The sequence below is a fragment of the Lepisosteus oculatus genome, chromosome 11 (assembly GCF_040954835.1).
Source record: "Lepisosteus oculatus isolate fLepOcu1 chromosome 11, fLepOcu1.hap2, whole genome shotgun sequence".
Lineage (NCBI taxonomy): Eukaryota > Metazoa > Chordata > Actinopteri > Semionotiformes > Lepisosteidae > Lepisosteus > Lepisosteus oculatus.
The window spans coordinates 14,212,765-14,229,701 of record NC_090706.1 but is presented as its reverse complement, the minus strand read 5'-3'; the positions used below and the strand labels follow the sequence as shown (position 1 = coordinate 14,229,701).

Here is a 16,937-nt window from a genome sequence, read left to right as displayed (position 1 = left end):
GGAGCAAGAGCTTTGTGAATTTACAAAGGCGTCCTTCGTGAGTCTCCCACCCTTCCTGCTGTTCTACAGCCCAGCTCTCGGGGACTGGAGCTGAGCCAGTCACAGTCTTCAGAGGTGGGGTGCAAGCTGGTGACCAGCAGGCGGGCCTCCTGCTGAAGATGCTCCCCGGGAGGCCTGGGCGTCAGCCGATCGTGACCCGTGCCAGACTCCTTGGGCTGCTGCTGCTGCTCTGGGGTGCACTGCAGGACTGACGCCTGGGGGCGTCGGGAACCCTGAGGCCCGGGGGGCGGGTACTTTGTTGGGGACCAGGATGTGCCCAGCCTCACTCTCTACATAGCCAGCAGGTGTGCCACCCCAGAGGCCTCGGGAGGGCGAGGTCGCTTCTGTCGGGTGACGCGTGGCCCTGTCTGGGTTTTCTGGGTGTATTCGTGCTTCTCCCAGGGTTCAAGAACGTTTCGACACACAGATTCTGGAACCACTGTCCACAGGTACCCTGGATGAAGTTTCTGGGGTGCTGTCTGTGTGGAGTTTGTATGCTCTCTCCCGGTTTGCATGGGCTTCCTTGGGGTGCTCTGGTTTCCTCCCACAGTCCACAGACCAGCTGGTTCGTTGGAATGAGGAAGATTGGGCCCTGGTGTCAGTGTGTGTGTTTCTGTGTGCCCGGTGAAGGAGTAGTCCTGTCCCGGGCATACCCTGCCTTGCACCCTTGCTCGCCGGGGATAGACTCCGGCTCTCCTGTGACCCTGAACTGGAAGCAGTTGTGAGAAGATGGATGGATGTCTACAGCTGCATTTGGGGGAGCAATCTCGGGGTACCGCAGTAGTGTTGCAGGCAGGATTCAAACAATTTCCAGTCATGAGTCCAAACGGTCTCCATGCTGCCACACTGTGTCTACAGCACGTGTGAAGATATCACGTACAGTTCCTTTAAAACCCACGCAGAGGCCGTCAGTGAGACGATTAACTTGAAGCAGGTAATTCCACTCAGATGTGTAAGGCTGGTCAGGCCGGTAGCTTCAGAACTTACCCATCATCTCGGCTTGAAAACGCACACGTGCCAAAGCAGAGCTCTGTACAAAGCGATTACTATTGGAAGAATGTATGCAATGAAGACCGTAGCCCCGATGTTTAGGCTAGGGAAAATCGTGGCAAAGTTCAAGACCGAGACAGGACAAATAGGCCGACATTCCTACGGTTCTCCTGCGCCCTCCAGCGGAGAAAGAGAGAACTCTTTTCCCGGAAAAGTCCCCGGGTTCTTCTCGCGGTCGAGAAACACGATGGTTTCTTTTTACCATTTAAAAAAGCACGTATACAACACGTACTGTGCCAGTCCACGCAGGACAGAACAACCCACTGCAAGCCTGGATGTGTGCAATGTGTGCGTCGGGGTGAGTTTATAATGTGAGCGCTAAATACATCAAACCAAGGACCTGTACTCATTGTCTCAGTTTCTACGTCTAGGTAGGAAAGACTGAGAGACGTCGCGGATAATGTACGTATGGAGGTAGCCTCTATTAAGACGCAGCGCGCCTTCATTTCCCACCGAAAACAGGACTGGGGGAGGAGGGAAGATGTACGAGTCATGTGATTGCGGCTGGATGGACCAATGGGAATCTCAATCCTTGAGCGACGTTATTTTCCACGAATCAGAATTTCCTTTCCCTGCATGGTATCCCCGCCTCTGACGCAGGTATCATCCAATAGCTTACGCGAGCGGGGGACGAAGAGTTAAATTGACAACCGTGTCAGCCAGTTACAATCTTGCTTTTTGTTTTGTGGGCTGGGCAGTGATGAGAAGCAGTTCCGGTTGCGCTGTGTGATCTCTGGACTTCTCCGAAAGGAAGAATCTGTCACTGACGTAAATATTTCTAAAATATAAAAAAATGTCCGTCTGCAATATTTACACTAATGCTGCTTACTTTCCAAATACTTTAGCTGATACGCAAAAGCCGCCCGACGTCAAAACCTTCCTATACAGTTAATTGTACTGTTTAAACTATTTTGTGAGTTTGTATTAAAAATCGGATATTTCAGTTGCTCATTTCGTTTGTAATCTTTCACTGTATTTAAATGAAAACAGTGTTACGACGGAAGGTTATTGTCAGGCGTGTTTAATTAAAAAATCACGTTTTTTTCCAGAAATATATATTTCTATAAAATACCGTTAATTAAAAACAAATATTGTATTCGAGCAATTCGTATTGGTTTCCGTTGAAATCGACGGATTCTTTTCCTACTACAGCCGACCTTCTGTAACAACGCCGGTTTTTTTAAATCATGCCAGTACACATTATTCATCTTTTCCTTGAAACGAGGAATTTGACCTCAGCTTCTGGGCTCTGAACGTTGTTTTGTGGCCAATGCAAAGACTTCTGACACTGGTACTTTCTGATTCAAGAACTTGACAGTTCCCCACCGTGAGTGTAATACAACCAGTTTTTAATCTATACAAAATAACGTTATACCTCAAAAAAGTTCGATATTCCTGTCGCCCTCTGCTGTCGATCGTGCGCAGTGTATCGTAATTAGTTTCTAATTGTCATTCATTCCTGCCACGAAAAAAGCGGATCGTTTTTAACCTCAATTGAACGATTATTGGGCGACACGGTGGCGCAGGGATTAGCATTGCTGCCTCACAGCGCTGGGGCCCTGGGTTGAATTCTGGACCTGAGGTGCTGTCTGTGTGGAGTCTGCATGTTCTCCCCGGGTTCGCGTGAGTTTCCTCTGGGCTCTGCAGTTTCCTCCCACAGTCCAAAGACAAGCTGGTGGGTTAACTGGCTTCTGGGAAAACTGGCCCTGTGTGATGGTGTGTGTCTGAGTGGCAGGTTACCCTGTGTTGGGCTGGCATCCAGGCCAGCAGGGTGTCCAGCATGACGCCTGTCGCTTGCTGGGATAGGCTCCTGCTCCGCTTCGACTCTGAATCGGAAGAAGTGGTGGATGAGCAATTGTTCAAATACTGTATCCATTGCTGTTGCTTTGTGAAGCATTTATTTTTCCTATCGTTCTTAAAGAGGCATCGGCATCAACAGCAGTGACAGGTGCACAGCAGCAGTGATCCAGTCATTCCCAGGTCTGACACTATGCCTGTAGACCACCAGCCTGGGGAAATGCCTACAGAAACCATGCTTTTGATAAAAGAATGCAACAGCACGAATTTATAAGCGATAAGTTTGACCAGGAACCACGTATACATCTACATACAAATATAGGATAGACAGCTCTGTGGAATTCACCTCTGCTGTAGATACAGAATACTCAGATAAATGGCTAAATAAGCACAGAAGCAAATTAGAGAAGATGTATATCAGAATCAGAAGCTTTATTTGCCAAGTACAAGATATACAAGATAGACAAGCTGGTGGATTAACTGGCTTCTGGGAAAACTGGCCCTTTGTGATTGCGTGTGTCTTGGTGCAGGTGTCGACATAAATTCCAATCAGATAAAAGTAAAAAAAAAAAGAAATCTACCGATGATAATAATAATAATATAAGTGCTTGATAAAAACAAGGTTCTGTGATACGTACAATTTAAAAGTATGTACAGCTGGGTCATAACATGTACAGTGACTTCTGCGTATATTTACAGAAAGTATCGGCGGCGTGTGCCTGTGTGAAATGAAGATGTGCAACTGGTCACAGAGGGGGCGTGAGAGATTTGTCCTTGTTTATAGGAGTCACGGCCTGGGGGAAGAAGCTGGGCGGGTGTCGGTTAGTCGTGGTTTTTGGGGCTCTCGTGCTTGGTCTCCGCTGAGAGGGAAAACCCTGGAGGAGAGAGTGGCCATGCTTCTCCCCACCCTCCTTCTTATCTTGTCGAGGACAGATCTGCGAGGGGAGCTGTCAGCCGATGAGTTTCTCTGCACATCGCTGTCGTTTCCACTGTGAGGGTGGTGATGCAGAGCCAAACCCAACAGAAATAGAAGGTGTCGTGACTGATCCTGTTGTGGCTGTGTAGAATTGGGCCAGCAGTGCTTGTGACAGCCCAACTTCCTGAAGCTGTCTAGGAAACTGCATGTGCTGTTGGGCCTTCTTGGTAATTGTGGTGATGTTCCTGTCCCAGTCAAGGTCCTGCTGGATGACAGTTCCTAAAAATGTGTCAGGCGGTGCTCTGCCACCCGTGAAACCACGTCTTTCCAAAGGAAGGAGGGGGGTGGGCTTCTTCCTGAAATCAACGCCCGTCTCCGCAGTTCTTTGTGTATTCAGCTCCAAGTTGTTGACTCCACACCGTGACACCAGGGGGTTTACTTCCTCCCGGTCTGTGGATTCGTCACCTTTCGTGATAAGTCCAACCAGAGTGGTGTCGTCCGCCAACGTGAGAAGTCTGACAGATTGATGTACTGATAGATAGATGTACAGTCGTTGGTGTGAAGTGAGTAGAGCGCGGGTGGAAGCACACAGCCCCGTGGGGCGCCAGTATTGAGAAGGACAGGGTCCGAAACGTGGCCGCCCGCCCTGACGTCCTGTTTCCTATTGGTGAAAAAGTCGTGGATCCAATGGCAGGCAGGGTGGGGCACATTGAGCTGCCTCAACTGATCCTGAAGTAGATCAGGGCCGATAGTGTTGAAAGCAGAGCTAAAGTCTACAAACAGAAGACGGGCATAAGTGTGAGAGCTGTCTGGGTGCTGCAGGGTGTAATGCAGAGCCAGACTGATGGCATCGTCAACAGACCTGTTCGCTCTGTTTGCAAACCGCAGTGAGTCCTGAAGAGCGTCAGCCAGGATTGTGAGGGGATGCAGAAGGAGTCTCTCAGAGCACTTCACAACGACCGGTCTGTAGCCATTCAGGCAGGAGATCTCCTGTTTCTTGGGAACCGGAATGATAACGGGGGGTTTGAAACAAGCAGGCACCGCGCACTGGGCCAGGGACTGGTTGAAAAGATCAGCAAAGACGGAAGATGGCGGTTCAGCCCAGCGATCAGGGCCGGGCGCCCTCCTAATCTTCTGTTTCTGAAAAATGAGCAGCTCGCCTGATGCTCAGCAGGGTGCGGGGTGCGAGCTGGCGGGGGTGGAAGGGAGAGAGGAAGTGTAAAAGGTGTCGCAGACTGACTGTGGCTGGGCTGGGGGGAGGGGGTGAGGTGGAGACCCTTTGACTCTCCAATCGCGAATAGAAAATGTTAAGCTGGTTTGCAAGTGCGCGGTCTGCTGCAGTATTAGAAGGTTTTGATTTGTAGTTTGTTATGGTCTGGAGACCCTTCCATACGGATGCACAGTCATTCAAGGAGAACTGCTGTTCCAGCTTTCCCCTGTGTCTGTGTTTGGCGGCCCTGACTGCGAGTGCATACTTGGCCTTTTTATATGCATCCCGGTCGCCACTTTTACAGGCTTCTTCCCTGGCAGAGCGTAGTTTTCCTAGCTCAGCGGTGAACCAAGGTTTGTTGTTATTGTACTTGCAAACAGTCTTTGTTGGCATGCAGGATTCCTCAAAAAAAACTGATGTAAGAAGTAACTATATCGGCATAGTCATCCAAATCCAATAATAAGGTGGAAGAGGGAATGATCAGTTTCCAAGTGGGGCTCGGATGATTGCCTGGTATGCATCTTTAATGATGCTGTAACAGTGCTCCAAGGTTTTGCCTTCTCTGGTAGGGCAACTCATCAATTGTTTGTATTTTGGCAGTTCAACACTCAGATTGGTATGATTGAAGTCACCCATAATGATAACTGGAGAGTCTGAATATCTTTGCTCTAGTGTACCTCCAAGATCTGGTCAGCCAGCTGTTGTTGTGCTAAGTGAGTGTTGGCAGGAGGGGGGATATACACCCCAACCAGAATTATAGAGGCAAATTCGCGAGGGGGATAGAATGGCTTACAACTGATGATAAGACTTTCCAAATAAGGGGAGCACACTCTGGCCAAGACAGACACATCGCTGCACCATCTTTGGTTAATATAAAAACATAATCCTCCACCTCTTTTCTGACAGAGAGGAGTCGCAGTCCGCTCTTAACAGTGGATAGCTACGTTAGATGGATGGCTCAATAGATAGGTAGCTGTCTCTAACAGTGCTTTTTCCTCATCCATCCCCCGTGTTCCTGGCTACACATGTGAGAAGGGCAGGCAGGGGGAAGGCGTGTCCAGTTCCATGTGACAGAGAAGCAGAAAAGGGGGTCACAGAGGACGCCACCAGTCGGGTCTCTGGACACGGCCTGCTTTGACCCCAGCTTTGCCCCGCCATGACTGGCCTGCTGTCTGCCCTGCTCCTGGTTCCAATCCGGCTCTGCCTGCGCCTGCAGTCTCTGTGTTACTGGGCGCTGGTGTACAGCACCGCCGGGCTCACCGCCACCCTGGTCCTGACCCGTATCACATGGAGGGGCCTGCGAGCCCCTCGGCACGTGTTCCGCTGGACCATGCGTCAGCAGCCCCCTGCCTGTCTGAGGGACCCCGTGCTGGGCGAGCACAGCTACCTACGCGGCATGGTGAGTGAGGTGGCGGGACTGGAGTGAGCGAGGGGGCGGCACAGGAGTGAGTGTGGGGGGCGGGACTGGAATGAGTGATAGGGCGGAGACTGGAGTGAGTGAGGGGGCGGAGACTGGAGTGAGTGAGGGGGCGGAACTGGAGTGAGTGAGGGGGGCGGGACTGGAGTGAGTGAGGGGGGCGGGACTGGAATGAGTGAAGGGGCGGGACTGGAGTGAGTGAGGGGGGCGGGGCTGGAGTGCGTGATGGGGGCGGGGCTGGAGTGAGTGATGGGGCGGGGACTGGAGTGAGTGAGGGGGCGGGGACTGGGGTGAGTGAGGGGGCGGGGACTGAAGTGAGTGATGGGGCGGGGCTGGAGTGAGTGAGGGGGCGGGGACTGGAGTGAGTGTGGGGGGCGGGACTGGAATGAGTGAAGGGGCGGGACTGGAGTGAGTGAGGGGGGCGGGGCTGGAGTGCGTGATGGGGGCGGGGCTGGAGTGAGTGATGGGGCGGGGACTGGAGTGAGTGAGGGGGCGGGGACTGGAGTGAGTGATGGGGCGGGGCTGGAGTGAGTGAAGGGGCGGGGACTGGAGTGAGTGAGGGGGCGGGGACTGGAGTGAGTGAGGGGGCGGGACAGGAGTGAGTGAGGGGGCGGGGACTGGAGTGAGTGATGGGGCGGGACTGGAGTGAGTGAGGGGGGCGGGGCTGGAGTGAGTGATGGGGGCGGGGCTGGAGTGAGTGATGGGGCGGGGACTGGAGTGAGTGAAGGGGCGGGACTGGAGTGAGTGAGGGGGCGGGACTGGAGTGAGTGAGGGGAGCGGGGACTGGAGTGAGTGAGGGGGCGGGGACTGGAGTGAGTGAGGGGGGCGGGGCTGGAGTTAGTGATGGGGGCGGGGCTGGAGTGAGTGATGGGGCGGGGACTGGAGTGAGTGAAGGGGCGGGACTGGAGTGAGTGAGGGGAGCGGGGACTGGAGTGAGTGAGGGGGCGGGGACTGGAGTGAGTGAGGGGGGCGGGGACTGGAGTGAGTGATGGGGCGGGGACTGGAGTGAGTGATGGGGCGGGGACTGGAGTGAGTGGATAGATAGATAATACTTTATTAATCCCGTAGGGAAAGTGAAGGGGCAGGGACTAATTTTTCTCCCTCCCTCCCTCTCTCCCAGAGCTCTGGCCTGCGTTTCCACTATGTGACGAAAGGAGACACCAGCCGTCCTCTTATGCTTTTCCTTCATGGATTTCCTGAGAACTGGTAGGGGAAACGATCCTCTTCGCCTCTCCTCTTGTCCCCTCCTCCCCCCTCTGTCTCCTTCCTCCCGTCACACCTCTCTCCTCCTTCCCTCTCATCTTCCTCCCTCTGTGGTGATGCGCTGTCCTGCTCCCTTCGCTTCCCCCCCCAGGTTCTCCTGGCGCTACCAGCTGCAGGAGTTCAGCTCAGAGTACCACACGGTGGCCCTGGACCTGCGTGGCTATGGGGACTCCGACGCCCCCCGCAGGCGGGAGGACTACACACTGGACCAGCTGCTGGGGGACATCAAGGACGTGATCGAAAGCCTGGGTGAGCTCCGCTGGGAAGAGGGATGGATTGTGACATTGCTGACATTGACTCTGACATTGCTGGTTCTCTGTCTCTTCCCAGGACACCGGAGCTGTGTGCTGGTGGGCCAAGACTGGGGCGGCACACTGGCGTGGCATTTCGCGATTGAGCATCCTGCCCAGGTGCGCCGCCTGGTGGTGATGAGTGCGCCACACCCGTCAGCTTGGCGGGGTGAGTGTGCCGGTGTGGAGAGCTCAGAGCCGGGGCTTCACAGGGCTCCCAGGCCTGGAGGAACGTCGGGACTCTTGGTCTTCCAGCTAAGCGCCACCTGGTTTGATGGAATCAATTTGTTTGATTTATGTTGCTGAACCCATTTTTAAGACTGTCGCAGGGCTGTCAGTCGGAGTCCCAAGTGCACAGCAGTCTGATCCACTCCGGGTTTTACACTGCTGTCAGCCACACTCCCAGTGCCCAGCAGTCTGATCCACTCCAGGTTTTACACTGTTGTAAGTCACACTCCCAGTGCCCAGCAGTCTGATCCACTCCAGGTTTTACACTGTCGTAAGTCACACTCCCAGTGCCCAGCAGTCTGATCCACTCCAGGTTTTACACTGTTGTAAGTCACACTCCCAGTGCCCAGCAGTCTGATCCACTCCAGGTTTTACACTGCTGTCAGCCACACTCCCAGTGCCCAGCAGTCTGATCCTCTCCGGTGCCCGGCTGTGTGGCAGGCTGTTGCCGCCGTGTGTGAAAGCAGGGTGAGAGTCCAGGGTGATCCAGCCCTGTGTGTGAGAGACGGCCTCTTTCTCCCTCTCTGCAGACTACATCCTGCGACACCCCTGCCAGCTCCTGCGCTGCAGCCACAGCTCCTTCTTCCAGATCCCCTTCCTGCCCGAGCTCACCCTCCCACTGGAGGACTTCCAGGTACCGCCCCAGCGCTGGGGGGGCCGGATCGCTGGATCTATGCGGCAGCCTCTCCTGTTCCCTGCCTCTTTCCTTTCTATAAGAACCTTTTCACTGTTTTTGAAATAATAGATGAATGACATCAACATGCAGGTATAACATGACATCACAAAATACCCAACAGCACCACGACACATGACATCACAAAATACCCAACAGCACCACGACACATGACATCACAAAATACCCAACAGGACCACACCACAGACACAGTGGCACTGTGACAATGACAGCTTTATATCGTAGTGCAGGAAGTCACGACAGCTGTGGTCTTCCTCTGCCTTCCTGCTCTGAATCGTACCTTCAAACCACATCCACAGTCTGCATCACATCTCCCCATACTCTCTGACACTGTGCGGCTCTCCATCTCCCCACTCCCTGTCCCTTTCCACCCCGCCTCCCAGCTGGTGCGCAGCCTGATGACGGGTCGCTGGGTGGGGATCCAGAACCGGGCCAGGCGGCTGACGGAGCAGGAACTGGAGGCCTACCTGTACCAGCTGTCCCAGCCCGGGGGGCTCGCCGGGCCTCTCAGTTACTACCGCAGCCTCTGCAGGTGACCCTGAGCTCCGCCGGGATACAGACAGGGATCCGTTCCTTTCTTTTTGGCACATTTCTAGTGCCGATTGCTGTGTTCCAGGGCCTCAAATGCCACATTCCCTGTGCCAGCGTTTTAAATGCCCCTGTGCTGCTTGCTTTTGCATTTTACAGCAGATGCTTCATTTTTCTCCAGACACACACAGATGCAAACATAGACACATACATGCACATACACGCACACAAATGGACACATATGCACACACACACAGATGCAAACATACATGCACTAACACATACATGCACACACAGCTAGATGCACACATGCATGTTGACACACAGACACACACAGATGCACATACACAAGCTCGCACACACGCGCACACACGCCGCAACACAGTTGTACCCCGAGTCGTTTTTGCGTGTCCAGCCCAGCGTGTCCAGCGCTGCGCAGCTCCTCCAGCAGGCTGTCGGCGAGCCAGGGCACCGGTGACGGCTCTCCGCCTCTCTGTCTCTCTCCGCAGCGACACGCCGCTGCGGCACCAGGACGTGGGCGTGGCCTGCCTGCTGCTCTGGGGGGAGGCCGACGCCTTCCTGGGGCCCGGGCTGGCGCGGGCCTCGCGGGCGTACGTGCGCGGCTCATGCGCCGTCCGGATCGTGCCCGGCTGCAGCCACTGGGTGCAGCAGGACCAGCCGGAGGCCGTGAACGGGCTCATCTGGGCCTTCCTCAGGGAGGGGGGCAGAGGTGGCAGTACCAGGAACAACCACTAGGGGGAAACCCGCGCTGGTCAGCTGCTGCAGCTGCACAGCAAGAGAACTGCTTCACCGCAAAACCCATGGAGGACTCCCATGCACCTTGGGAAAAGCCGGGGTGCAGCAGCTTGATTTTCCATGGAATACTGGGGAAAAGAAGAAGACGTCCTTGAAATGCCTGGGAAAGCGTTTACTGCCAGAATGACTATAGGCTGCTGAGGACTGGCACTGCTGATGAACTCTGTTTTGGACGCACAAAACCTCAGGGTACTTTCAAACAGGTGGCGAAGGGTCGGAGGGCCTTGTCCAAGCCAGTGTGGGGACACTGGATCCCGCACGCCGCCACTAGGGGGAGCTGGAGAGCGGAGGGACACGTGCTCTCTCCTGTCGGTCTTGCCTCCGCTCCAGGGGAGCTGCCACCAGGAGTTTGGGACAGTTGTGTGCTCGCTCTCCGAGTCCTGTTCTTTACAGAAGAGCAGCTGGTGCCTGCAGGACTCCTTTCAGAGCCTTCAGCTCCAGAGAGCAACTCCCTCCCCGCCTTTCTAGGCAGTACAGATGAAAAATGTTCACCGCGGCCACATTTCCGAGAGACAGCGGAGGTGCCGCAGAGGGCAGCGGGAAGGACCTTCCTCGTCCCGGTGAACTATAGGAACGGCGAAGCAGAGCCACTCTTCAGAGAGCAGCAGCAGGACAGAAGAAGAACTCACTCGCTTCTCTCTGCCTCTTTTACTGACAGGCAGTCTGATGTGACTTAATAGAGCTCTTTCAGGTCCATCTGCTCTCAGTCCCGTTTTTCTTTTCTCACATGGCTCAAATTCAGAAGAAACAGGATGCGAAATGTGTTTTTCTGAGGCTTTTGAGAAGTGTCATGCGTGTTTGCAGAGCTGTGCGCAGAGCTGCGGTGTTCCAGGTACAGTGCTGTGGTCTGGGGTACAGTGCTGCGTTGTGGGGTGCAGTGCTGTGTTCTGGGGTACAGTGCTGTGTTCTGGGGTATAGTGCTGTGTTCTGGGGTATAGTGCTGTGTTGTGGGGTGCAGTGCTGTGTTCTGGGGTACAGTGCTGTGTTCTGGGGTATAGTGCTGCATTGTGGAGTACAGTGCTGTGTTCTGGGGTGCAGTGCTGTGTTCTGGGGTATAGTGCTGTGTTCTGGGGTGCAGTGCTGTGTTCTGGGGTACAGTGCTGTGTTCTGGGGTATAGTGCTGCATTGTGGGGTGCAGTGCTGTGTTCTGGGGTATAGTGCTGTGTTGTGGGGTGCAGTGCTGTGTTCTGGGGTACAGTGCTGTGTTCTGGGGTATAGTGCTGCATTGTGGGGTGCAGTGCTGTGTTCTGGGGTATAGTGCTGTGTTGTGGGGTGCAGTGCTGTGTTCTGGGGTATAGTGCTGCATTGTGGGGTACAGTGCTGTGTTCTGGGGTGCAGTGCTGTGGTCTGGGGTGCAGTGCTGTGTTCTGGGGTACAGTGCTGTATTCTGGGGTATAGTGCTGCATTGTGGGGTACAGTGCTGTGGTCTGGGGTACAGTGCTGTGTTCTGGGGTACAGTGCTGTATTCTGGGGTATAGTGCTGCATTGTGGGGTACAGTGCTGTGGTCTGGGGTACAGTGCTGTGGTCCGGGGTATAGTGCTGCATTGTGGGGTACAGTGCTGTGGTCTGGGGTACAGTACCACACCCCCAGAAAACAGCACCTAGCAGTGGCATCTCGACCACAGAGAGCTGAAAACCAGCGACGTTAATTGGAAAGGCCCATCCTGACCTGGGGAGCATCATGATTTGACTGACAAATTGAGAGATGGGCAGGGATTTGGATGAGGATTGTCTGATCTGAGCTGTGTGGGTTCTTGGTCTCCTCCCTGCACTCTATTTGAAAGCAACTCACCGGCGGGGGGGGGAGAGATTTCTCTCACGAGACTGGACATTGTCTGTTTCCTCTCCGGTTTGAAATCCTATGTGGGAGGGGGCGATTGTGTGTCTGTATATTTGTTTTTGTGTGTGAGTTTGTGTGTATCTGTGTTTGCAAGTATATGTGTCCGTGCGTGTGTTTGTGAGTGATTGTGTGCGTGTGGTTGTGAGTATATGTGTGGGCGTGCATGTTTGTGTGCGCGTTTGTGTGCATGTGTGTTTGTTAGCGTATGAGTGTGCCCATGTGTGTTTGTTAGCGTATGAGTGTGCCCATGTGTGTTTGTTAGCGTATGAGTGTGCCCATGTGTGTTTGTGAGTGTATGAGTGTGCCCATGTGTGTTTGTGAGTGTATGAGTGTGCCCATGTGTGTTTGTGAGTGTATGTTTGTGTGTGGATGTTATTTTCAGGCTTGTGTGGGTGACTGGTTGTCAAAGCAGGTCCTTTTAAAGGCTGACCAAGGCTGTTGGAGATGTGGCCTGTGAGGGCTAGAGCAAACACCATTTACCAATGAGCGTGACTACATCTGACCTCCATGAGCTCTCCGATAGTTACTAGCTGGCTGCTCACTTGCTGCAGTTCTCTGCTTCCTCTTTCAGGTCTCTACTTGTTCCCTAAAATGACGTGAAACATTCCTAAACTTGCACGTTTTGCTTTCTCGTGTTCTTTTCTGCACCTCGGAGCTGAGGCGATCCTAAACCTTTGGATTGTAGAAAAAAGTCGTGAGATGGTTTGGGGGTGGAGGGAAATCTTTCAGTGTGACGCCGAGCCGGAGCAGTGAGGCTCAGAGTGTTGAGCGAGGATCTTGAGAGCATGGTCCGGGGTCGCTGTCTTGGACACTGTGCACGATGAGGTCCCAGACCGCCAGGGCGTGAGGTGCACATGGGGAGCAGGGCGAGATTAGAGACAGGGTCCCCAGGAGCACGTTAACGTGCTCTTTCTCCTTCAGCGCGCCCTGTACGTTTGGGCTGAAGTCAGGGCTGGGGCTGGGGGACGTGGGTCCGTGGCTCTGGGAGCGCGGTTGGCAGTCAGGCGTATCTGTTACGCCATCCTTCTCCCCAGCCTGGCACCCATTCAGGTATGGGGCGTGCGAGAACAGATCAGTGAGAGCCCACAGCAGGCATGCCCCTCTCTCTGTTACTCCTCGCACAGGCCACTCCTGCCACCTTCTGCCCTCTCTCCCTTTCTGCCCCCTGTCTTCCCTATCTGCCCCCTGTCTGTTCTATCTGCCCCCTGTGCTCTCGCTCTGCTCCCTGTTGTCTCTTTGCTCTCTCTGCCCGCTGTCTCCCTTAGACCCTGTCTGCTCTCTCCTGGTTCCTTCCTCTCACCACCCCCCCCTTCGCTGTTCTCCACTGACCCCTCCCCTCATTCCTCTCTTCTCTGATCTCTCCCTTCCTCTCTCCTCCTCCTCCTCCTCTCCCTCTGTCTCTGCCTGCCTGTAGAGGCATGATACTGGCTCGCCATCCTGTCCAGACTCTTCTCTCACTGCAGGGATGTGCTGTACAGGCCCTCTTGAGAACACACAGCTGAGATCCCATTGTCTGCACACAGGGCCCTCTGCATGTCTGTGTGTGTTGTGTGTGTGTGTGTGTGTGTGTGTGTGCATATTTAAGCACATGTGTGTGTTGTGTGTGCATGGTTGAGTATATGTGTGTTGTGTGTATATTTAAGCATCCGTGTGTTTGTGTTGTGCTTGTGCATGTGTGAGCACACTTGTGTTGTGTGTTGTGCATGTGTGAGCACACGTGTGTGTTGTGCTTGTGTTGATTTGTGGGCACATGTGTGTTGTGCGTGTGCACGTGTGAATGCATGTGTGTTGTGCTCATCCTGGAGTGAACCTTGACTGTGAATTATTTTGAAAGTGCACATCTGGGCCCTGACTCAAGCCTGCCCTCGCTGCTGGATGTGAGCTGCTGTGTCACACCTCTGTGCCTCTGTGGCTGCCTGCTCTCAGCACCACTGCTCTGACACTCACAGGTGAGCGTAGACGAGCAAGACTGTGTGTGTGTGTGTGTGTGTGTCTGTGTCTGTACGCTCTCTCGCCCACTGGGAATGCCCACGCTGTTGGGGCGTCAGCGCAGGTGCAAGGCTGCTCCGCAGGGACCTCGCCTGTCCTCAGTCACCACAGGGGTCCAGGCGGCATCATGGAGATCCCAGAATCAGCCTTTCTGCAATCCAGAGTCTGCGGACGCTGCTGTGCCTGGGAATGGCCATACTGAGTACTGCAGTGCAGCATTCAGAATCGGGATCAGGCGGCGATACAAATAATCCCCCTTTTCTGACTGAGAGGTGGCCATGCAGGTACAGCACTGAGACAGCCCTGTCTCTGTAGCCCGCCAGGACATGCTGGTCCTTCTGATCTGATCCTGGCCTTGGTCAACCCCCAAACCATATTCCAACCCAAGCTATATCGGTCCAAACCATATCCCAATCCAAACCCCATCCCAGTCCAGCCTGTATGCCAATCCAGACTGTATCGCTCCGGGTTGTCGCGAGTCTGGGCGTGAGGGCGTGAGGGCCGAGGAAGCCGTGTTCCAGGAAAAAGGTCTTGGGACAGCAGCTCCTCCGCCCCGCCCCCCCTCCGCGCGGCGTGTGACCTGGTGCCCTCTGCCTCCTCTCTTACTCATTCCCCGCTAGCAGGAGGGATGGGAGGATCAGCTCAATTACAGTAAATACCCCCTCCTCCCTGCCCACACACACACACACACACTGGTGCTCACAGTCTGACTGTGTGTGTGTGTGTGCGGGGGGGGGGGCTGTGCTCATCCCAGTGAGCTGCTCTTAACCTGGGTGCGGGGGCTGTGTCTGGGGAGGGGGTTGAGGGGTACCTGGGAAAGGAGATGATGGGGATGGGGGGAGCCCAGGGAGAGGGATGGTCTCTTGAGCACGAAGAAGCAAGCAGGGCAGCCCAGAGTGGAAAATTCCCCCCCTGCCCCCCCCAGGCCCAGACCAGCCCAGCGGCTCTGCTTAATTGACACCAGAGCTCCCACTTGTCCAGAGGGCATCACAGCTGGCACGCAGGCCGAGGGCCCCGCAGAGCCGCGGAGCACTCCCACGCAGCTCGGGCGGGGCCCAGCGGGTCTGCGTTCGTCTCCGCAGCCCTGCCCCCCCCCCAGCTGCCTGCGAAACCGTCTCCTGCCCCGGCGGGGGGGCCGACGAGCATCACGGCTCTCGTTCGCTCCGGAAGGGGCCCCTCCGAAGCCACCTCGAGGAAGAGTTGGCTCAGCCCGAACCTGTTTGTTGGACAAACCTGTTCCGACAAACCGGTTCGTGTGACGTAGCTGCCTTCCAGCTCGCCCGAAACCAGTTCGGTGTCACGTTCCCTTTCACCACCCGGCAGCGGGAACTTCCTGGAGCTGAAGCGCCGCCGACCCAAGTCGGAGTGCGTCTGCAGCCAGAGCGCGGCTGGCTCTGGGCTCCGGCCTGCTGCGTCTCCCCTCTCCTCCCCTCCTCCCTGCGTGACGGGACTCTTAATGAATCCAGCCCTGACACATCGGCAGGCCACAGCAAACGCTTTCCAGATGATGTTTGTGCCACATGTGTTGTGTTGTTGTTGTTGCTCACAGGAGGCCGCAGAGAAACAGCAGCCTGGGCCTCTAACAAACAGGGAGGCGGCCTCTCGCTCTGCGTGCGCGCACACACACACACACACACACACACACACACACACAGAGGCTGGGCAGGCAGCCCATGAGCCTCTCTGGAGCTGGCTTTGAAGTTTCAAAACTTTGGGAGATTTCTGGGGGGGACTCTGCTCTCTCTGAGTGCTTTCGGAAAAAGACGACGGAGGGCGGTTTTCAGGGCCGTGGAGCCCAGAGCCACCAGGAGGCGGCCCGTCACAGCGCCGCCTGGGATCTTAACGTCTCCAGCCCCACGCTATAAATCAGGGGGTCCCAGGGGCCCCGGGCCCCAGCTGGCCTCCGGCGTCCTGAAACTGTCGGATTCTCCCTTCGGAGATCTGCATTGTGATGGCAGGGGGACCCCGGTTTGCGCTTCCTCTCTCTCGTGTGTCCGCGCCTCACTTCCCCTCTGTGCTCACGGGCGCCCCCTGCAGGGTGGCAGAGCCTCTGCACCGGGACTGTCCTCCCGGCGGCGTTCACACAACACACCTCCGGCCCCTGAGCAGCTCCTGTTGCTTCCTCTTCACTGGCAATGTTCTTCATGAATAACGGGGACTCCTTCGGATGCAATCTGGCTCATCTTCAGTCTCTAGCAGAGCCGCTCAGCTGATTCTGGGTCACGGTGTGTCCCCCACTCTTCTGCACTCTGGGGGTGACGGGGCCATTGCTGCTGGACCCCACAGCTCTGGGACCGTACCCCAAAGGAAAACGGAGTCTCAGCCACATCTGGGTGTTGTGATATCTAGGCTGAAAACTTTTTTTTTTTCCCTGTAATGTGCTTTTTACGTATTGCAAAACACTGTGGGAGGACTGGCTTTAAAGGTGCCGTCTAAAATGTGGTATACTGTTATGATTGAAGATTATTGTTTAACTGACTTGGGAACCGGGATCGATTAACAGCCCCGCTGAACCTGAAGACAAGACAGACATATTGATTCTCGGGTATCAGCAGGCGTTGGGGCTGACATTATCAATTAGGCTTCATTTAAATATTTCTTTTACAGATCTCAGCGTGCGTTCCTTCCTTATCTCTGTCTAAAAAAAAAAATCAGTCCTATGATTTAATTTGCTCATCAAACACACCGGCTGCTGGACTGGACCCGCGCCGACCGATGATCGCATCGGCGTGCCCGTCTCATTGGGCGCAGGATGGGGCGCGGGGGATCAAAGGATTTCTTAAGAGCCCCGGTCACAGGACAGACTGAAAAACCTTTCTTCTCTTCGCGATATCTCCCGTCGGGCTGTTTGGCCTGGCT

At 54.9% G+C, this 16,937-nt stretch overlaps 1 protein-coding gene across 6 annotated transcripts; it reads left to right on the top strand.

Annotated features, from left to right (window-relative positions):
* The first annotated feature begins 1,760 nt into the window (after window positions 1-1,760).
* On the top strand, window positions 1,761-10,942 carry LOC107077568 (epoxide hydrolase 4). Of its 6 annotated transcripts, XM_069195727.1 has the most exons (8): window positions 1,761-1,857; window positions 6,048-6,411; window positions 7,550-7,635; window positions 7,784-7,941; window positions 8,023-8,151; window positions 8,741-8,844; window positions 9,288-9,436; window positions 9,942-10,942. In XM_069195727.1, the coding sequence occupies exons 2-8, from the start codon at window positions 6,169-6,171 to the stop codon at window positions 10,186-10,188; spliced, it is 1,116 nt and encodes a 371-aa protein (XP_069051828.1). In that variant the 5' UTR covers window positions 1,761-1,857; window positions 6,048-6,168; the 3' UTR covers window positions 10,189-10,942. The 6 variants fall into 6 exon arrangements, with proteins under 6 accessions (XP_069051828.1, XP_069051823.1, XP_069051826.1 ...); XM_069195722.1 differs by having other exon boundaries at window positions 7,784-8,151; XM_069195725.1 differs by having other exon boundaries at window positions 1,806-1,884; window positions 7,784-8,151.
* Window positions 10,943-16,937: the final 5,995 nt, after the last annotated feature.